The sequence below is a fragment of the Mustela lutreola genome, chromosome 7, assembly GCF_030435805.1.
Source record: "Mustela lutreola isolate mMusLut2 chromosome 7, mMusLut2.pri, whole genome shotgun sequence".
In the NCBI taxonomy this organism is placed as follows: Eukaryota; Metazoa; Chordata; class Mammalia; order Carnivora; family Mustelidae; genus Mustela; species Mustela lutreola.
Genome location: NC_081296.1, coordinates 8,830,056 through 8,852,289, shown reverse-complemented (window position 1 = coordinate 8,852,289; position 22,234 = coordinate 8,830,056). Strand labels below are relative to the sequence as shown.

At 45.5% G+C, this 22,234-nt stretch overlaps 2 protein-coding genes and 1 pseudogene across 6 annotated transcripts in view; 1 reads left to right on the top strand and 2 right to left on the bottom strand.

The window, feature by feature from the left end:
- The window catches only part of WDR93 (WD repeat domain 93), a 44,668-nt gene that overhangs the window by 13,515 nt on the left and 8,919 nt on the right, over positions 1–22,234 (top strand). For 4 of the 5 annotated variants that reach the window (XM_059180001.1, XM_059180002.1, XM_059180003.1 and 1 more), the window contains 9 exons: positions 852–967; positions 2,187–2,225; positions 10,302–10,386; positions 14,133–14,304; positions 15,461–15,531; positions 16,090–16,176; positions 17,224–17,343; positions 19,150–19,363; positions 21,499–21,562. In XM_059180001.1, the coding sequence (XP_059035984.1) occupies positions 852–967; positions 2,187–2,225; positions 10,302–10,386; positions 14,133–14,304; positions 15,461–15,531; positions 16,090–16,176; positions 17,224–17,343; positions 19,150–19,363; positions 21,499–21,562 (968 nt within the window). Of the gene's footprint in view, positions 1–851; positions 968–2,186; positions 2,226–10,301; positions 10,387–14,132; positions 14,305–15,460; positions 15,532–16,089; positions 16,177–17,223; positions 17,344–19,149; positions 19,364–21,498; positions 21,563–21,855; positions 22,231–22,234 lie in introns of those variants that run through there. The other variant, XM_059180005.1, reaches the window with a different exon arrangement.
- On the bottom strand, positions 6,524–6,971 carry LOC131835607 (large ribosomal subunit protein eL31-like). The gene has a single exon (XM_059180008.1). It carries the CDS (start codon positions 6,939–6,941, stop codon positions 6,567–6,569), a length of 375 nt encoding a protein of 124 aa, XP_059035991.1. The 5' UTR covers positions 6,942–6,971; the 3' UTR covers positions 6,524–6,566.
- LOC131837329 (U4 spliceosomal RNA) lies at positions 7,011–7,133 on the bottom strand (annotated as a pseudogene).

Below are 22,234 nucleotides of genomic sequence, written 5' to 3'. Positions count from 1 at the left end.
CCAAACCAACTGAGCCACCCAAGCACCCCAAACTTTTAAATATTTAGACATATGGTATATGGGCCTCTATATTCTTGCCACAGGTCCCTCAAATGTTAAGTGCTTGAGGAAAGTATATACTTCAAAGGAAGCTTTTATACTCTGTCCTGTTTCCTAGGCCCCAACAAAGTACCACAAATGCGGTGGCTCAAAACAAGACAGTTATTCTCTCCCAGGACTGGAGACCAGAAACCTGAAGTCCAGGGGTCCAGATGATTGCGTGTTAAAGGAAACACTTAGCTAGAGCCCCAAACCAAGGGGAAGCAGCCCTTCCCAGGTTGTCAGGTATTGGGTATAGAAGCTGAGTGTGTTTCCGTGACGAGTTAAAGCCCCACACCCAGGTGGTCCTTGGTGGTCATTTCCTCAAATATCAGAAGAATGCTCTGGAGGGAATCCCTCCCAATTCCAGCCTCAGCCATCCCCTCTCAGTCATGGCTTCTGTGTCATACCGCCTTCCTCCCCTGACAGGAAAAGCAGTATGACAAAATGTCTGTGTAATTTACCTCTTGGAACCTAGAAAAAGACAGGGGGTCTGGGCAGAGGTGACAGCTTGGTTAAAAACCGTAATACCAGTGCTGTGACGGTAAGGAGCCCGGCTTCCTTCAGAAGGTGGTGGCCTGAGGGGAGAGGCCCTACAGCTCCCCGGGCAGCGACCCATGGCAGGACCACGGCCCCCTCGGTCTGCCCAAGTCTCTGTTCCGAGGGTGCCTGCTGGGCCCCACGCTGGGGGTTCTGAGAAGACAGGCCTTTCCTCACGGGAAGCTTGTCACCTACGCACAGTTGCCCAATGGCGCCTTGGTTTCCCAATGCAGGAGCTGGGGACACTTGGCTGGACGTGTACAAATTGCCCAAGGAGTCTTGGCTCAAGGAGGTGGAGCACCCCCAACCGGCTCTAAATCCGAAGAAGAAAGTCAGACAGCCACAACCGGTAGGAAAGGCCCCTGTTTCCCACTGATACGTTTCTCCCTCCCCTTGACCCACATCTGCCTAAATGCCCCTTGGAGTCAGGACAAATGGCGCCATTTAGGTATTTGGATGGCCATGGGCATTTTGCGTTCAAAATTTTGTGTTCTCTTTCACAGAGGCCCCCAAATTACGGAGGCGGCAAGAGAGGACAGCAGGCACATGGGCCCATGACTCCAAACTCGATTTGCTTTGGTCAAAATAAGATATTAAGAGGGGCCCTCAGTAGTGGGAGCCTGCCTCTCTCTCTCTCTCTCTCTGAGAGGTGCCTCTCCACCAAGACCACTCCCAGGTCTTTTATCCTGATTCCTGCCTCCTCGGTCATTTTATTCCCACCACCACCACCCCCGCCCTGGGCTGAAATAATCCTTTCATGCCTCACTGCATTTCCCAGATTATGGTATAAACAGGTTGTTGTCAATATATAGGGAATACATATGTTCTTCATATTATTCTTAGAAAGTAGGAGCTCTACCATTTCAGTTTATTTTTTAAAAAATAATCTCAATGCCCAATATTACCTCTGTTCATTCATATTTCTTTTTTTTTTTTTTTAAGATTTTCCTTATTTTTTAAAAAAAGATTTTATTTATTTATTTGACAGACAGAGATCACAAGCAGGCAGAGAGGCAGGCAGAGAGAGAGAGAGGAGGAAGCAGGCTTCATGATGAGCAGAGAGCCCGATGCGGGACTCAATCCCAGGACCCTGAGATCATGACCTGAGCCGAAGGCAGAGGCTTTAACCCACCCAGCCACCCGGGCGCCCCCTAAAGATTTTATTTATTTGACAAAGAGAGCAAAAGAGGGAACACAAGCAGGGGGAGTGGGAGAGGGAGAAGCAGGCTTCCCGCTGAGCAAGGAGCCTGACTCGGGGCTCGATCCCAGGATTCTGGGATCATGAACTGAGCTGATGGCAGACGCTTAACGACTGAGCCACCCAGGGGCACCCACATTCATATTTCTTCCTCTCACTATTTCCAATCTCCCCTCCTGCATCCTAAGACCCTGGACAGCAGGGGATCCTGTGTTAAAATCCTGCGGGCCAGGCAACCACACAAATATCAGTCGTCTGTGTCTGCAGGATGCATTCACTACTGACGGCAGTAACGGGGAGAGAGAGAATAAAGCAGGGGACGCACATACATCCAGCCTATTGTGACTTAATTTCTCACTTTTCTCCTCAGAATGCTCTTGAACCTGTGACTTCAGAAGATCTAGAAACGGTAAGGAATTTTAAAGAAAATCTGCAGGGAAATTTAGGTTGCATGCCACAGATTTTTATGTTGACTGAAAATGTGCTTTAAATAACAAGTATCCCAGGAGAATGTTCCAGTAGGGCACATTTTCAGATTCTCTGTCACTCAACTTCGTACCTCATATCCACGAAAGACAGGCCCCTATCCTTGAGGATCATTGCCCCGAGTCGTTTGTCGAGAGATGGATTTCCATGAAGATAAGGGAGGTGAAATTTTAGGGCCCCTCACCTGTATGGCCCCTTCCAAGGCCCTGCAAGGGATCCTAACAATGTATTCACATGGCCACGTAGTCTTGTAAAATTGGCAAAAGTGGCCACGTAGTCTTGTAAAATTGGCAAAAGTAACATTTTAGCCACAGTCACTTCAGACCACTGTCTTCACTCCTTCTCCCCCTGTCACCATTTAGGTATTTGGATGGCCATGGGCATTTTGCTTTCAAAATTTTGTGTTCTCTTTCACAAGAGGCCCCCAAATTATATACCCTCAGGCCCCATGAGGCCCGGTTTGCTCCTGCCTAAATAACAGCCCAGTCCCCCAAGCCAAGTTTCCTGAAGGGTTTCATCTTCGTACCTCCAGGGACGAGTGGCTTCCCTGGAGCTTCCCGGCTCTCCCTTTGAGGGCAGGAGCACACCAGGCTTTCCAGAGGCTCTGCTCTGGGGAGGACCCAGGCTGGCCAGTACAGAAGAGATCACCTCCACATGGAAGTCTCTCGAAAGCCCTCTCTTCTCCCCCTTTTTAAATTACATTATGCTTCAAATTATACAAACAACAGGTGAACCTATCACTCTGGGAAAAGCCAGGTAATTCGGAGACAGCAGTTGTCTCCACAGGTCCTCATCGTTATTAGCCTGATGTGTGTTTCCTCGATCTTCGGTGTGTATCTTACATAGGTTCTTACATGCATTTATCTTTAAAAATATATAGTTTTGTTTTATGGGAATGTCTTTTCTATGGGAAAATTTTTCTTTTTTTTTTTTTTGTTTTGTTTTATGAGAATTTCCTATACTATATATTTTCTTACAACTTTGCATTTTTTTTGTTTTGGGGGGGGTGTTATTTTTTTTTGGCAAAGTTTTTTTTTTTTTTTTTTTTTTTTTAAGACTTTATTTATTTATTTGACAGATAGAGATCACAAGTAGGCTGAGAGGCAGGCAGAGAGAGAGAGGAGGAAGCAGGGTCCCTGCAGCGCAGAGAGTCCGATGTGGGGCTCGATCCCAGGACCCTGGGATCATGACCGGAGCCGAAGGCAGAGGCTTTAACCCACTGAGCCACCCCGGTGCCCCGGCAAAGTTTTTCAACATCAAATAAACCTACCTTGTTCTTTTGACCTATCGTATTCTGTTCCATATTATGGATATACCACAGTTTATTTGGGGTATGAGTCTATTAATACTGAAGACATTTTCACTTTGTGGCTTTTACATTATACAGTGAAAAACTTTGTCGATTCTCTGTATACCTGGGTGCTTCTGAGCGTTCAGGCACTGCATTTTTAGTGTTAATGTAGATACTGCTAAGTTGCCTCCCCAAAGTGGCGTGACAATTAACTTTTTTTAATAAAGATTTTATTTATTATTTGACAGACAGAGGTCACAAGTAGGCAGAGAGGCAGGCAGAGAGAGAGGAGAGGAAGCAGGCTCCCTGCGGAGCAGAGTCCGATGCAGGGCTTGATCCCAGGACCCTGGGACCATGACCCGAGCCAAAGTCAGAGGCCCAACCCCCTGAGGCTTTTAACCAATTTCTCCACAGCCTCTCTGACCTTGCTATTATCCTTTTTTCTGTTGTTTGTTTGTTTGTTTGTGTTTTGTTTTTTGTTTTTGCAAACTGATGGAACAAAATGACATCTTGTATAATTTTCATTGATCTCCATATTTTTAACTGGCCTTATTTTACTGGTTTTCTTTGGATTGCCTGCCTATATAGTTTGCTTGTTACATATTTGCTTCCAATTTGTTAATTCCATTTCTCCATTGTTCGTGTGCTTTTCTGTTGTAAAGAAGTTTTAGGCTTGGGGTGCCTGGGTGGCTCAGTCAATTGGGCATCCAACTTGATTTTGGTTCAGGTCACGGTCCCAGGGTCATGAGATCAAGCCCCACTTGGGGCTCTCTCTCTTTCCCCCTTCTTCTTTTCTCCCCACTGCATGTGAATGCTCTCTCTCTCTCTCTCAAAAAAAAAGCGGGGAGGGGGGAGAAGCTTTAGGTTTGAATACAGTGAGAATTTTCTATCCTTTTTAAAAATATTCATTCTACTGAAGAAGGTTTTCCCCTCTCAAGGTTATGAATAAGTTCTCCTGTGGTTTCTTCTAATAATTTCAGAGTTTTGTTTTTGACATTTCACTCTAATTCATAGAGGAGAGTGTCTTTTGTGAATGGAGTGAGAAGGGGGTCACTTTTATCTATTTTTTCCAATAGCCAATCATCACACAGATAACCTTGAACAATTCATCTTTTCCCATTTGTTTTGAAGTGTGATCTTTAATCATTCCTGTATATATTTTTATGCTCTTTATCCTGTCCCATTACAACATTCATCTACCTACACCAGGACCTTAATGAACTTTGGAGCAAAACTGCCAGGGTTCTAATCTCATCAATGTCACCCGATTATTTTCTGTTCTATTTTCCATACTTTTGTTGTTGTTCACCTTTTGGGGAGAGCTCATTGGCTCAGTCTCTCCACTCTCTCACTGAGTTTTTCATTTTTGCTATCATATTTCTATTTACAAGGGTCTCCCTTTTTTCTCTGATTGTTTATTTGATAAATACTATGCCTTCCCTAAAAAACGTTTCTAGTTGTTGGTGTTTCTTCTCCATGTATGGTCTGTTTTCCCCAAGTTGCTTTTTTCTTCCAATTTGTTTTGGTCTCTGTCTTTCTGAAGAGATGCTCTCCTCAATGACTTTTTGTCATTTTAATGGGGTTTCAGGAAGGAGAGGTATTAAGTGTTAAATGTTGACACTACCATCTATATTTTCTAGCAAGTTCGTGCTAGTCTGTGGCTGTATCAGTATTCATCAGGTCCTTAGTTAGAGCAAAGAAACTGGAAGAATATCAAGTTTCAGAAAATTGGAAGGAATGCTACTGATTTTTGTATATTGATCTTGTATTTGAGTGAGGTCAGCAAAACCTAGATCCTGGCAGGTTCATGCAAGCACAGGGTGGACACCTAAGGGTGAGAGTCTCCTTAAATTTCATACTTTACTTCCTTCACCTGAGTCTCAGGACCCTTGGCCTCTTTACTGAAGTTCTAATGGTCTGTCAGCTGATACTGTTGGATTTTCTACCTAGACAATCATAGACAATCCTAACGGTAGATAATGACAGTTTTTCCTCTTTCAAGTATTTATTCCTATTTATTTTTTGTTCTTGCCTTGTTCTATTTTCTAGGAGCTCTAGTAAAATGTTGAATAGTCGTGGGGACAGGACCCAACTGGGACACTCCCAAGTGTCTCACCATTTTGCATGAAGCTTCCTAAAAGTGTTTGACATAAATATCCTTCTGCAAGCTAAGCATGTGTCCCTCCAGCCTGTGTTTGCTAGGAGTTTGTTATTTCTTTTTTTAAATTAGGAATAGATATCGACCTTCATCAAATACTTCCTCCTCATCTTTTCAGAGTATTTCTCCTTTAATCTGCTAATGCAGTGGATTGCATTAATAGATTTTCTAATGTGGAAACATTCTTCCTTCCATTCTTGGGTAATCCATACTTGGTAATAATTCATTTAATTGCATTGTCAGTTTGCTTTGCTGATATTGAAGTCCTAAATAAGATATTGACAAAGTAAAATGATAGTTTGGTGTTCATAGAGTATCCATGTTCAAACATGAGATTGGCTTGTAGAATATTTTTTTTCCTTGTGGTTTTCTTTTTTTCTTTTTTTTTTTTTAAGATTTTATTTATTTATTTGACAGACAGAGATCACAAGTAGGCAGAGAGGCAGGCAGAGAGAGAGGAGGAAGCAGGCTCCCTGCTGAGCAGAGAGCCCGATGTGGGACTCGATCCCAGGACCCTAAGATCATGACCTGAGCCGAAGGCAGCAGCTTAACCCACTGAGCCACCCAGGCACCTTATATTATCTTTTTAATTTCAAAATTTAAAAAAAAATTTTTGAGCCTAGTTCAGTCACAATTCATTTATTAGTGTAGATCTATAACTTTTGTATATGTGTAAATATGTTTTTCCTATGGTATAAAAATAAAAACCTGTCTTTTAAATTAGTCCCTTTTCCTATTCTTTTTTATTTATTTATTTATTTATTTATTTATTTATTTATTTTTGCAGTTTTATACCTTTATTTGACAATCAGCGATTAGTTTTCATCCACATTAACTGTCTGTAGATTTTTGAAAGTGGTGACAGGTACATAGGTGACCAGTGTGTAGAGCTTGTTTGGAGAATCTTCATCCTCGTTACGTTTTCTGGACAACCGCACACGGATGCGGTACGGAACGTTCCTTATTCCTTTGGCCCAGACAGCTTTGTTGAACCTTGTGTCAATGCGCACATCTGGAGTTCCCATCTCCTTCATGGCAAATTTCCGGATCTCTTTGAGTGCCCGAGGGGCACGCTTCTTGAAACCCACTCCATGGATGCGCTTGTGAATGTTGATGGTGTATTCTCTGGTCACTACCTCGTTGATGGCAGAACAGCCCTTCTTCTCGCCACCCTTCTTCGCGGGAGCCATTCTGCCGGGCCCGGGTTGGAAAGGAAGCCCTTTTCCTATTCTTAATGTTATTTATGTGTGCCTTATTTTAATTTTTTTTTTAAAGAAACTGTTTGTAGATCCAACTCACCAAGTTTAGGGAAAGTTTTCAATTAGCAATAATTGCGCCTCGGATAAACCTCATTGGCTACAATACTGCCACTGCGCAAAGCTCAACTCACCAATTTTAACTTGCCAATATTTTCTTAATAAATTTTACATGTATATTCATGAAGAATATTTAGTTTCCTTTTCTTTAAGATTTTTTTTAAGTCATCTCTAAGCCCAACTTGGAGCTTGAGCTCAAACCCAAGATCAAGAGTCGAACGTCCCACCAACTGGTCCAGCCCGGTACCCTGGTTTTATTTTCTTATAACATCTTTGGTTGTGGTATCAGGGTGATGCTGGTCTTGTATAATAAGTTGAAATATTCCCATTCTATTTTCTGGAAGAGTTTTTATAGAATTGGTATTATTTCTTCTTAAAATGTTTGATAGAGGTAACCAATAAAGCCATCTAGCTGCGGAATTTCCTTTGTGGAACTACAAATTTGATGTCTTGAGTGACAAAGGGTTATCTCTTTCTTCTTAAGGAAACTTTTGTATCTAAGTTACCTAAGGTATTGACATAAAGTGGTTCATAATCCCGTGTTATCCTTTCATTATCTGTAAAATGTGTTTTTTAAAAAAGCTAGATGTATGTATGTATGTATGTATTTTAGAGAAAAAAAGAGAGGGAGTGAGCAGGGGGAGAGGCAGAGGGAAAGAAACTTCAGCAGACTCCATGCTGAATGCAGAGACCAATGTGGGGCTTGAGCCCATGACTCTGAGATCATGACCTCAGCCAAATCCATACTGAGCCACCCAGGCGCCCCTGTAAAATCTGTTTTTACAGATTTTACCCCTGTAAAATCTGTTTTGATGTCACCTTCTTCATTTCTGATATTGGTTTGTTTGTTTGATTGATTGATTTGAGATAGAGAGAGACAGAGAGAGAGAGAGAGACAGAGACAGCTGGTGGGGGAGGAGCAGAGAGAGAGGAAGAGAGAATCCCAAACTGACTCCCCATTGATGGCAGGTGCGGGACTCTATCTCACAACCTTGAGATCATGACCTGAACCAAAATTGAGAGTCGGACACTTAAATGACTCCCATTTCTGATATTGGTAATTTGTATTTTCTCTTTTTTTCTTAATCAGCTTGGCTAGAGGTTTGTCAATTTGATTAATCTCATCAAAGAGCCAGCTTTTGGTTTCATTTCTTTTCTTCATTTTTTTTTTTTCTGTTTTTTATCTCAGTGGTTTCCAATTTGATTATTATTTTCTTTCATCCACTTCAGGTATAAGTTTTTCCTTGTTTTCTAGTTTCTTATGGTAGGAAGGTAGGTCATTGATTTGAGATCTTCTTTTCTGATATAGGCATTTAGTGCTATAAACTTACATCTAAGCACTGTTTTAGCTGTTTCCGTTATATATTTTTAAAAAGTTTTTTTTTAAAGATTTTATTTATTTATTTGACAGAGAGAAATCACAAGTAGATGGAGAGGCAGGCAGAGAGAGAGAGAGAAGCAGGCTCCCTGCTGAGCAGAGAGCCCGATGCGGGACTCGATCTCAGGACCCTGAGATCATGACCTGAGCCGAAGGCAGCGGCTTAACCCACTGAGCCACCCAGGTGCCCCTAAAAAGTTTTTTAATTTTTTAATAAACATATAATTTATTACTAGCCCCAGGGGTACAGGTCTGTGAATTGCCAGGTTTACACACTTCACAACACTCACCATAGCACATACCTTCCCCAATGTCCATAACCCCACCACCCTCTCCCTACCCCTTTACCCCCAGCCACCCTCAGCTTGTTTTGTGACATTAAAAGTCTCTTATGGTTTATCTCCCTCCCGAGCCCATCTTTGTTCATTTATTCTTTTCCTACCCCCAACCCCCCCACGTTGCATCTCCACTTCCTCATATCAGGGAGATCATGTAATAGTGAACATGAATTGGAAGAACAAATATTGTGAAAATGTCTATGTTACCTAAAGCAATCTACACATTTAATGTAATCCTATCAAAATCCCATCCTTTTTTTTTTTTTCCCCAAAGAAATGGAACAAATAATCCTAAAATTTATATGGAACCAGAAAAGACCTCAAATAGCCAAAGGAATATTGAAAGAGAAAGTCAAAGTTGGTGGCATCACAATTCCAGACTTCAAGCTCTATTACAAAGATGTCATCATCAAGACAGTATGGTACTGGCACAAAAACAGACACATAGATCAATGGAAGAGAACAGAGAGCCCAGAAATAGACCTTTCTTTATAATTTTATGTTATTTTAAAAAATACTTCAAATTACTTCCCAGTTTGCTTTTTGACATATTTTTTGAACAATGAATTATTTAGAGGTATATTATACTTCTAAATACTTCTATACTTTGAAATATCCAGATGTCTTTATTTTTGTGATTTCTAATTCCATTGTGATTAGAGAACATGCTTCATATAATTTGAAGCCTTTTAAATTTATTAAGATTTGTTTTGTGCCCAGAATATGGTTTATCTTGTTAAGTGTTTCATGTGCACTTCAAAACAATGTGTATTCAGCTATTGTTGGTCAAGTTATTTAAGTCTCCTATATATTTACTGCTTTTCCTTCTATATCCTTACTATGCTCTTACTGGGTTTCTGTCTATTCTATCAGTTATTGGGAGAGGAGTGTTCAAATCTTTAAGATTACAGATTTATCAGGATCGCTGCCTGAGGTGGGAGGGCAGAGATGGTTAAAAAAATAAATTACAGATTTATCTATTTCTGCTTTCACTTCTATGAGCCTTCGCTTCATGTATTTCGAAGCTCCGTTATTAGGTGTGTAAACATTTGGAACGTTATATCTCCTTGGTGAATTGACTGTTTTATCATTATTCAGTGAATCTTGAACCCTGGTAATATTTTTTGCTCTGAAATCTATTATGTCAGATATTAATACAGTCACCCCAGCTTTCCTTTCATTATTTTTACAAGATGTATCTTTTTCTATACTTTTAATATTGGTGTCTTTGTATTTAAAATGAATTTCTTTTTGACAGCATGTAGTTGGGTCTTACCTTCTTATACAGTTTTTGTACAATTACCTTTAATTAGGGTAGTTAGGCCATTTATGTTTAATGTAATTATTGATGTGTTTCAATTTAAATCTATCACTTTGCTATTTACTTTCTATTTGTCCCACTTTCCCCCTTTTCTTTCTTCCTTTCCCCTCTTTTTCTGTCTTCTTTCAGATATGTTTTTAATGATTCTGTTATATCCCCTTTGTTGGCTTCTTAGCTGTGCTTTTTCCTTATTGTAGGATATGATGGTTTGTTTTAGAGGAGACATTAAGTTGAGTGTTCCAGTTCACATAATGAAGATCAAACCACCCAAACCAGTTACAGGTTAGTATAATTCAACTAACTGCTCTCTTTCCTTCTGCCATGAATTTGGTTTTCTTTTTTCCTTTTTTTTTTTTTTTTTTTTTTTGCCTTTCTCTACATTTCCCGTCTTTCCTACTTATTAGCAGCAATATCTAAATTACAAGTATAGTTCTGAAAGGAAAAAAAATTTTAAGTCATAAGCTCTGGGATCTAAAGACAAAAAATATAGAAGTTACAAGGATACAGCTAACTAACAGAATTGGGAAATCTGGAAAGACAGTCATCTAGCTGGAGTTTATTCATTTCTATATTTCTGTGTTCGTTCATTGATCAGTATTTGCTGAGTGCCAGTAACACACCAAGCACACAGATGAGGAAGACACACCTTCCTGTGCTCTAAAAGCTGCAGTGCTACTAAAGAGGAGTAAGAGGAAACCAACATTGAACGTTATAATAAGTGCAATGATGGGGAACATCTAGGACCACAAGAATATAGAGGAAAGAGTGACTAACTCTGCCACAGAGCAGGCAAAGCCTTTATCAAAGGATGAGGCATTTGGGAAGGTTTTGAAGGATAAGTAGGAGTAGGTCATGAGGTGCAGAGGAGAAGTCCATTATAGGCAGAGGATAGAGTATATCCTTTCAATACGTGCACATGACATAAAAGATATAAGAATATTCACTGCAGCAGTATTTATAGATGCAACAGACTAGTTAAATAAAATCTGGTCACAAGCATCCAAAGGAATACTTTGCAACCATTAAAAACAAAGAAGGAAATTTAAAAAGCCAAGAATATCTAGTTCACTCTCATAAAAGAACATGATGATATGATTTGCTCCATCAAGATTTATCATAAAGCTACAGTGATTAAGACAAGATAAAAAAAAAAATAGATGAAAGAACTATCATAGAGGCCAGGACAGACTCAGGCATTAGTGTCCACTTGATATCTGAGGGGTGGCACTCCGGAGCTGTAGAGAAAGGATGGTCATTTCAGTAAATGGTGCTGCTTGTCCATATGGAAACAAAAGTGAGACAGGACTCCTGCCTCATGCCACACACAAAAACAAATTCCAGGTGACTCACAGAAGTAAATAAGAAAGAAAACAATAGAGCTTTTAAATATTTTTTAAAGATTTTATTTATTTGAGAGAGAGAGGGAGCACAAATAGGGGAAAGGGGAAAAGGGGGAGGGAGAAACAGATTGCCCACAGAGCAGGGAGCCTGACGTGAGGCTCGAACCCAGGACCCTGAGATCATGACCTGAGCTGAAAGCAGGTATTTAACCAATTGAACCCCCAGCTGCCCCAACAATAGGCTTTTAAAAAATAATATAAGACAATATCTTTATGACTTCCGGGTAGGGAAAGACTTTTTAAACAAAACACACAAAACAAATAGAAAAAACACTTATAATAAAAGAAAAATTTGATAAATGTGGCTACTAAAATTAAGGACTTTCTGTCACCCTAAGACATCAGTAAAACCATGAAAGAACAAGCCACATAATGAGGGGAGACATTTGCAAAACACATAAAACTTATGAATGGTCCATATCAAAAGTATATACAGAATTCCTACAACTTATTAAGGAAAAGTGACAATCGAGTATAAAACAGGCAAGATGACCTTATTCAAATGGCCAATAAACATATGAACACATGTGCTTAACATCCTTACTTATCAGGGAAATGCAAATGAAAACCATAACAAGCTACCATTCCACATCCACCAGGAGGGCATCAATGAAAAGAGGCTGATGGTACCAAGTTGGTAAGGATGTGAAATAACCACAACCAGACGTCGCATGAAAATCCGAGAAACAGTTTGGTATGATCTAGTAAAGTTGATGATAATTTATACCGAGACCCAGCACTTACACTCTTAGGCATCAGGACTAACCGTTCCAGCTTGCCTGGGACTGAGGCATTTCCTGGGGTGTGGGGCTTTCTGCGCGAACACTAGGGACTTCCTGAGCAAACCAGGGGGGAAGTGGTCCTCCTCCTTCTAGGTGTATACCTGATAGGTTCACAAGTAAATGCTCCCCCGATATTTACAGACATGTACAAGAATGATAGCAGTGACGTTATTTTTCCGTACCCGCCCATGTGGAAGAACCGAAATGCCCATCAACGACAGAACAGATTTAACTGTCATATATACACTCACTTGATGGGATACTGTCAATAAAAAGGAACAAACTATAGCCATCCGCAACAAAATGGCCAAATGCCACAAAGAGTATTAAACCAAAGAGGGCAGACTTAGACTTAGCGCTGTATATAATCCCATTTGTGTATATAGTGCAAAATCAGGCCGAACAAAGCTATCATGTTTAGATGCACGTTGAGACAGAAGTAAAATAAATAGAACGTGGTGCTTACACAGAAGCCAGGAGAGTGGCTGCCGCTCTTCCCCGGAGGCCGTGACTGGAGACAGGCCTTTGCAGAATTTCTAGGGAGCACACATTGCCCCATCTCTGGACCTGAGTAGAGACAGATGTTTGCCTTGTAATAATTTATTAAGATATATATTTTTATGCTCTTTGCTGAATGTATTATATTTCACATAAGAAAAATTTTCAACAGGAACACCCGGGTGGCTCAGTCAGTCAAGCAGCTGCCTTTGGCTCAGGTCATGATCTCAGGGTCCTGGGATCTAGTCTCACATCGGGATCTCTGCTCCGCGGGGAGCCTGCTTCCCCCTCTTTCTCTCTGCCTGCCTCTGTGCCCACTTCTGATCTCCGTCTGTCAAATAAATAAAATCTTAAAAAAAAAAAAAAAAAAAAGGAAAAAGGGAAAAAGAAGAAGAAGAAGAAAAGAAAACAAGCAACAATGAGGAAGGTCTATAGTATGATAGGAAGAGATCTCCAAGCCACTGTGAGTGATAAACGCAAGGGTGCTAGTGTCTAAGAACAATTCTCAAACGTTAGTTGCATCAGACTTACCTGGAGAACTTGTTAGAACCCGGATGGCTGGGCTCCACCCACAGTTTCCCCTTCCGCCTGGGGTGGAGCCCGAGAATCTGCATTTGTAACAAGTTCTGTTGAGCCTGCGCGATCCCTGCTGATCAGGGACCCCACTAAGGGAACTGCTTGTGCATCGTTCGCTGCCATTTGTTTATACAAAAGGGGTCTCCTGTAGCAACCAATGCAAGAAACCCGGGACAGTGGATGTCTCAGGGGAAGGGGACCTGGGGCACTATGGGGCCTCCAGCCCGCTCCAAAGAGAGCAGAGTTCTCAAAGCTGGGGTGGGCGCCCAGAAAATCAATCACCCAGTCATACTGAGGATTTAGGAACAGTTGAAAAAGAAGGAAACAAAAGGTTTCAGGGGGAGTCGAGTGGTAAGAAAAGTGATTGGCAGAGAGGAGAATTGTGAAGGAAGGCGGTGGGGTAGGTGAACTCGGGGCGGGCCTGTCTGATTACGGGGGCCTTCAGCAGCAGCTCAGTAGTGACCGCAACTGGCCGTTTGGGGCCTTGCTGCCCTGGGGACGCAGCACCGGTGGTCTGAGGCCTCCGCTGCGGATCCGGTAACCCGGAAACAGGAAGTGGCGGTGGGATGGGGCTGTGGGAGCTGCGCTTGGCCCGTGCTCCCTGAGCAGCCGGGGCAGGAAAGAGGCAGGGCGAAGGCTGAACCCTGGGCTCCCCGATGGACTTCCGGGGATGGGGGATTCCACAGGAAACTGGGAAGCACCGAGGAAGGAGGGAAAATCAGGAAGGCGGAAGTCCCAGGGTTTGACCAATTCCGGAATCTTTTCATCCTAGGTACCACGTTCAAAAGCCCCCTGGAAATCTTTGCCAAGGTAGAGGACTACTATGGCCTGGGCTCGGGGCAGAACCACTTCATCAAGGACAGTCAGTGGGAGCAGCAGGCGGCCATCTTCCACGCCTCATACCGGAAGGACCCGGACACGGAGTGGGAGGAGGAGCCACTCAGGTGAGCGGGCCGGGGGTCCCGGGAGCCCCCTGCTCCCCGGAGCCGTGCGGGCACTCGCAGGAACATGTGCCCAAGCCCGTGAATTCATCTGAGGTCTAAGAGCTCCTGGTTTCGGGGACTTTTTTCCAAAAATTTCAGCAGATGTTTTGAAAAAGTGTGTGGAGATTGTTCAAATACTGTTAGAACAGAGGCTGATCACGTGAATTTCAAAGAGGGGATAGACGTGTGTGCGTGAGAGGAGTTTAGTTTACAATTTTGTGCACATCTTCTCTTAAAAAAAATTTTTCCTGATTATCTTGACAACACAGAAGAGCCTGCAGACAGACATAAAAGTCTCACTATTCAGTGAGACTTATTATTCAATTTCCATCCAGTCTTTCTAATGTCATATATTAATATCTAATTACTTAAATACCTTCCTCTGTAACCTCAGGCAGCAGGAAGGGCTCATGAGCCCTGCTGTGATTGTAAAAACTGAGCCCAAGTCTTTGAACTTGGTAGAGCTGATTTTAGGAGCTAGCTCTCCTCACAGCTACGCTGAACCTCCGGAATGTTCTTGCTTTACCCGGGAAGCCTCACATCTTGCTGTTAAGAGCATCTCGAATTTTCTCACTTGGGGACACAGACTCCTAGGGTTGTGCCCTCATAGCAGCTACCAGAGACCTGAAGCGGGACCCCCATGAAGTTCAGGGGTGCACTGCCTAGCTGGGTAGTTAGGAGTGTTGCAGGCTAGTTGCTAAACTATTCACACAGTCTGTAGTGGGAGTCTTTATACCACAAGAAGCTCTTGTAAATGCAAACTCTATAAATCAAGAAATTGATTGGCTTTTTTAAGAAGAGCAAATTTATCAGCACCCCCCTAGTTGGATTACCCCCCAGCATGAGGGAGCCGAGACTGATCACTAAGGGATCTTCCTCTAGGACAGAGAAAGTTCTGCTAGGTGCTGGGCACTGTTCCCAACCTGCGAGTGACTCCCACAGCTCAGTCCGCCCCGCCCTCACCAACTTCCAAGGTCTGCAGCCACCAGTACCAGCACAGAGAGCGTGAAAGGTCCATCCTAACCACCCATGTCTGGTTTTAGCACCAAGACTGCCAGCATCTCTCCTGGCCAAGGAGTCTGCTGGGGCTCTGACTGGTGTCTCTTTTTCTCCCCAGCATGGCCACGTTCCATTTCCTCCTCCCCAGCAGCATGATTGCAATGCCAGCAGAAGTCAAGAGCCCCTCGGGTAAATGAACACGAAGCAGGGGGTTATCCTTGGCAGTGAGCCCCTGGAGGGAATGCCTCAGCAAACCCTGGGAGGGAGGGAGGCCGGAAGTAGGTCACTAGCTTCACAGCTGGAGCTTAATGGTTTCTGGCTGGATGCATGGTGCCCAGATTCCCTGATGACAGAGACTGGCATCATCTCAGGGAGGGACCTGCCACAAGGAGGGCATGAGCCCATGGCCCACCGGGCTGCTTGTGGAGATGAATTCATTTTGTACAAAACTGAATTCATTTTGTAAAACACTGACAGCCAAGAGGACATGAATTATCTAGAAGATGTGAAAGCAGCCCAGGGGCAGTGTGACCATCCTCCCCACCCAGGAAGGTGACTTGACCTTAGGTACAGCCCTCCCAGGGGTGCCCCCCCACTCCCCAGGAGGCACGTCCTTCTGTTGCCTGCTGCCCATTAGAACAGACCACTTTTGATTGCAAACTGACTTCCTCTTGGGCAAACAGCTTCTGTACAAACCAGAGGGTATCTAGATTCCTTACATGATGCCCCCTCTCTCTTCTTTCCCAGGGGTAGCCTGTGTCCTTGGCATACACTGGCCTGGAAATCACAACTTCTTCCTCTATTCACTTCACCGAACTCTGAAGGATAAAGTCGGTACTTTGAGATGGGGGTTCCCTAAGCTCGGGGCTCTCGGAGCATGGCCTTCTCCAGCTTAGTTGAGGGCACGTGACTGACGTGTCACTTTAGGGGACCAGAGCTGTGCAGGCAGAAGCAGGTAGCTCAGTGGCTGGGGTGTGAGTGACCGCAAGACTCTGTCTCTGAGCGGTCCCGTTTCTTTAAGAGAACAGGTCAACAGGGACAAAACCTGGTCCAGTCCCCAGGACTCCTTTGGCAGCTCAGGTAAAGAGAGGCCTGGCGTCAGAGGCCAGATCCAGCCCCGGCCCAGGCGTTTGTAAACTGCGTGCCGTCAGGCCAGCCACCGTGAGCCCCAGTCCCCTCTTCTCATCTGAAACACAGAACTAATTCACGACGCCATCCCTGCTCCCTGCTCGCCCTTGCTGGGAAGAGCCAAATCCAGAGGGTTTCCGGATGTGGAAGCTCTTTGAAACTGACAAGCACTTTGGAAACATGGTGGTGGTTTGGTTTATACAAACTCATGGTTGTCGAGCAAGTTCACTTCGGGGTGATTCCTTGAGCTGTTCACTTAGGTTATATTTCAGAATTATACAAGGATAGTGAAATGTGAAAATGGGCAAAGGAAGAATCTCTCTCCTTCCAGCCCTCTCCCAGGCAGCGCGGCTTCTAATACCAACCTCTGTACCGACTGGCTGGGACCTGGGGCAGGTCGCTTACATCTCTGCCTCGGTTTCCTCATCTGTGAAATAGGGGTGCTAACAGGACTCACTTCACGGGACCCTTGTGAGAATTAACTGAAAGGAGGCATGGAAAGGGCTTACCACAGTGGTCAGCACCTCATAAGCCTTCATTGTTAGCTGCAGGGGGACAGTAGCGTGACCCCTTCTTTTATCCTTAGGAGGGAGACAGCATTGCCGAGAGGTGAGCGAGAGGGTGAGCCCAGACCATGGCTCCTGCCCACGTCCCAGACAGGCAAACTCGTCTGGGTCTTGGGCTGTGCAGGTGGAGGTGCTGGGTGGGGGCGGAGGCTGGGGGACAGCCTTGCATGCCGTGTCCTCCCCGCAGACCCGGAGAGCGTGTGGCCCTGTGCCGCGCCCATTACGGTCTCCCAGCTCAGCTGCACCTGCACCTACCTAGCGCTGGCCTGCGAGGATGGCGTGCTCACGCTGTTGGACCTGGCTGAAGGTGAGCCCCCATCTCCACCTAACCCCTGGGTGGGTCTCCAGGTAACGAGAGTCCGGGAACGCTGGAATTCCTGTAGGCTCGGAGCCTTCTGTTAGTTACTCCGTGTTCTTAGGTCAACTTGGGGAGCCGGTCCTGCCTTCCCCTCATTCACTCATTCAACAGACATTTATTGAACTTACTATGTGCGGACAATTCCCATTCCCTGTGGATTTACTGAGTGCTAGCTCCGTCCCCGCACCAGACCAAGGTCTGGAAGTCCGTCCATTTCCTCACTGTCACTCTCTGGGGAGGAAGTGTCTTCCAGCCCCGGGTGTGGCACCATGGCAGTCTCGACCCTCTCCCCGTCTCCCCCAACCTCTCAAAATAAGCAAGTCCTGCTTCCTGCTATTCTACCCCCTCCCTGGTCAGCAGGAACCTCACTGGTATGGAAACTAAGAGACCTCAAAGGGGGCCAGGGCAAGACCAGCAACTATTCTGGGTGGGCGGTAAGTTGCTAGAGTCCTGGGTCCTGGGTCTAGCTTTGCAGGTGCAGAAAATCAGCGGTGTCTACTTGCCCTAAGTTGATCAAGATGTAAGGAAGTGTCTCCCTTTAATTAATTAACTAATTAAAGAGAGAGTGGGGAGGAGGGGCAGAGGGAGATGGAGAGAGAGAACCTCAGACTCCCCACCGAGCACAGAGTCCAACATGGGGCTCCATCCCACCCATGAGATCATGACCGGAGCCGAAACCGAGAGTTGGACGCTTAACCGACTGAGCCACCCAGGCGCCCTGGGAGTGTCTCCCTCTTACCAGACTTTCTTAGATGGGATGACTGAATCACTGGTTTGCCCTTTTGTAATTGGATAGGTGTTTCATTTGGGAGTAGAGGTATGCCATCATCCCCGGCAGCGCTCCGAGCCCACACGTCGGTGAGAGCTCGGGGTGGTGCCTGGCTCGTGGCCATCTCAGGGAGGCCTCTGTCAAGCCAGTGGAGTGCCTTCCTCACTTGGCATATTTGTCTGAAGAATGCCATAGTTCTTTCCAATAGTGCGTACTCTGCCCACATGGCGGGAAGATAAACAGGGCTCCAGGCCCTCTTGAACTTGAGTTACTGCACCCACAGTGTTCTTACAATGGCTAAAGATGTGTCCAAGTCAGGGGTGCCTGGGTGGCTCAGTGGGTTAAGGCCTCTGCCTTTGGCTCAGGTCATGATCTCAGGGTCCTGGAATTGAGCCACGCATCGGGCTCTCTGCTCAGCAAGGAGCCTGCTTCCCCTCCTTTCTCTGTCTGCCTCTCTGTCTACTTGTGATCTCTCTCTCTCTGTCAAATAAATAAATAAGATTAAAAAAAAAAAAAGATACGTCAAAGGCAGAAGGATGATACTAATGGCACATTCACTTGCCCGATAGCTTGCTTTCATTTTTCTGGATGTTGATACATTCTGGATATTGCTTGGTGACACACACACATGTCCCTCTCCTTCTCCGAGACCACCCTGGCTCTTGCCCCCTCTGTTGTACTTCGACCTGCCCTGGTCAGCTGTGGTTCAGGACCAGGCTGGGTGTAGCTTCCTTCCTTCCATCCCAGTGCTGACTCAGACCCCTCCACGGGGCTGGTCCTCCCTGTCCCCCACGCTTCTCCGTACTCAGGAGGGGGGCTCTTCTCTCCCACTGGGCTTTGGGGTTTCTGGTTTCACTTTCAAAGGGCTCTCCTGGCTGGATCTTGCCTTCACATCACTCACACACCTGCTGGTCATGGACCCCGAGCCCATGGCTGCATCGTCGTCTGGCCACTTTTCTGATCTGCTGGTGCAATTATTTCTCCAGGTTTCCCTCTTGGGGTCATCGCGCTTCCCAAGGGTTGTTCCTGCCAGAGCATTCACTTCCTGAAGTACTTCTTAGTCCACAAAGGAAAGAACATGTATCCTGAGAATCCCTTGAAATCCCAAATGAAGTGTGTGGTGCTGTGCACAGACTCTTCTCTCTACCTGGTGACAGCCAGAGGGACCCAAGGACCCAGCATCAGTGTGCTCGCTGAGAGGTGGGTGGCTCGAGCGCAGGACGGAGTGAACGAGCTGCCAGCCAGATGGCGCCTCTCACTGATAAGACACCGACCACCTCCCCTGTGGGAGTCCACTGCTCTGTAGCTGCCACCCCCCACCCGTGAGCGTCCCAAGGTCCCCACTGTCTTTTATATGTGGGTAAATATGTAAAACTCGTCTTGCAAAAATTGTATGATGGCACAAGGGACACCTTTTGTGTCCCACATGACCAAGAAGAGCATCATTTCTGCCAAAAGAGCTTTTTATCCGTTTCCTCAAGGGTCTCTTTCTTTTCTAAATTGTGGAATACTTTAAGCTTGCAAATGATCAACAGAATATGTGTGTGGATTTCGGCTGTTTCTATATGCACACCCTATATGTATGCATATATATATACATATACACACTATATTTAGTGTGTGTGTCCACGTATGCGTATATCTAGAGGCAGAGAGAAACTCCCCTGCACCCATCATCAAGCTTAAGAACTAGATCATCTCCCAGGTGCTTGGGTGGCTCAGTCGGTTAAGCGTCTGCCTTTGGCTCAGGTCATGATCCTGGGGTCCTGGGACGGAGCCTTGCATTGGGCTCCCTACTCAGTAGGGAGTCTGTTTCTCCCTCTCCCCTCTGCTTGTCCTCTCTTTTGCTGTCTCTCTCTCAAAGAAATAAATAAAATATTTAAGAAAAGATCATCTCCAATTCAGTTAAGGCTCTCTGTGTGCTTGTCCCCGGTCACGTTCTTCTCTCCTCCCCAAAGGTAGTTATCTATCTATTGCTGTATGTAACAAACCACCCCACAACTTAAAGGCTAAAGGAAACACTCATTATTTAGCCCCGGACCCCCGATCCTGTAGGTCGGCTGTTTGGGTGAGGCTCAGCTGGGCAGCTCCTCCACTGGTCTGGTTCAGGCTCTCATGTGTGTCCCAGGCCACTGACAGCTCAGCCAGGGGCTGGGAAGTTCTCAGTGGCCTCACTCACGTGGCCATTGGCCAGGATGCTTGTTTCTCCTCCTTGTGGCCACTCCTGCAGGCTGTCTCAGCCTCTATCACTTGACAGCCCAAGGGCCCCCTCAGCAAGCAAGGGCCACCGCAGTGCACAAACACTTTCCAGGCCTCTGTTCATGCCACACAGGACAGAGCACATCACATGGCCATATCCACGATCAAGCAGTGGGAAAATTGACTCCATCTTTTTCCTTTTTTTTTTTTTTAAAGATTTTATATATTTACTTGACAGATCACAAGGAGGCAGAGAGGCAGGCAGAGAGAGAGGAGGAATCAGGCTCCCTGCTGAGCAGAGAGCCTGATGCGATGCGGGGCTCGATCCTAGGATCATGACCTGAGCCGAAGGCAGAGGCTTTAACCCACTGAGCCACCCAGGCACTTCTATCTTTTTCCTTTTTTTAAAGATTTTTTTTTTTTTTTGAAGATTTATCTATATGGAGAGAACAAGTGTGCATGCACAAGCAGAGGGCGGGGCAGGGCAGAGGGATTCTTTCAAGCAGACTCCCAGCTGAGCAAGAAGCCGGAAGCAGGGGGGTTCAATCCCACAATCCATGAGTCCATGACCAGAGCCAAAACCAAGAGTCAGACGCTCAACAGACTGAGCCACCCAAGCGCCCCTTGACTCCACCTTTTGATGGGAGTTGCTGCAAAATATTACGGCCAGTTTGTTTTTCCATCTATAATATGGCTTTCCAAAATTCATTATTCCTTGGCTCTCCTGTAAGAATCAACCACCTGTATCTCCCAAGTAACCGACCACTTAGCTGCGCATTATTTGGGGCAATTGTAAATGGAATCCTATCCTGTATACTCCCCAGTTTGTTTCTCAGTGCCGTTTCTTCTATCACTTGCCTTGCGACCTTGTTCATGGGAGTCGCACATGTTGGGGAACGCAGCCTGGTTATTTTCCCACCTGCACTGCAGCCCGTCGTATAACAGAGTGCAACGAGGCATGCTTCTTCCAGGGAACAATCAGATGGTCCCCAGTGTTTGCTACTCTGAAAAGTCCAACATATCTCCTGATGCTTATATACACAAGAGTGTGTCTGGGGTGTATGCCCTGGAGAGGACAGCGCAGCTTGAACTCTGGCCGACTCAGTACGACTGGCCATGTGTCTTGTTTCCTGCAGGCCTATAAAGCACCTGGATGAAGCCATCTGTGCAGTGGCCCCAGTCCAAGCCTTACCTGGCATGGTAGGTTCCTTGTGCCCCTCACTCCTCTTCAGTAAACGTGGTCATTTGTCCTTCAAACACTACATGTCAAAGGCAGGTCAAGTGCTAGACCCTGGACTGGCTCTGGGCTACCGGGGGATGAAGGAACAAGTCCTTGCCCTGCTGGGCTGCACAGCTGAAAGCAGCTGCTTTCAGGAGGCGGTGACAAGAGGGGGTGGAGAGGACAAGGACAGACGCTGGACTTGTGAGTCTGGGGGAGAGGAAACAGTGTGGCAGCTGCAAGAGGATGACATCGGGGTATGTCCCATCTACAGGGAGGAAGGAGCCCAGGCAGGAGGGAGTTCTGGCTCAGATCTCAGGCCAGGAGGAGCCATTGGAGTGAATGGGGTCCCCGAGGACGGAAGGAAAGGGTTTGTACACAGAGGCAGCACTAAAGTCATGTGGAGGGCCAGCACCTCAGCAGGGCGGGGTGAGGTACTGGCAGACTAGAAGCCAGGGCAGAAAGGGGAAGCGCCTCCAGGATCAGATCCAGCGCCTGGAGGAGGGCCTGTTGCTGGGGGGACCGCCAGAGAAGGGAACACACACACTTCTCTGCTCCCTGAGCCTCACTGGGTGCCTGAAAGCAAATCAGGTCTCTCTGTGGCCTGTTGAAATGTCCAGCTGCTTCTCTGACTCCGAATGGAGGGGACAGAG

What these genes read in the sequence shown, in the direction of transcription:
- LOC131835607 (XM_059180008.1), bottom strand. Translation starts at nt 6,941, where the DNA reads ATGGCTCCCGCGAAGAAGGGTGGCGAGAAGAAGGGCTGTTCTGCCATC.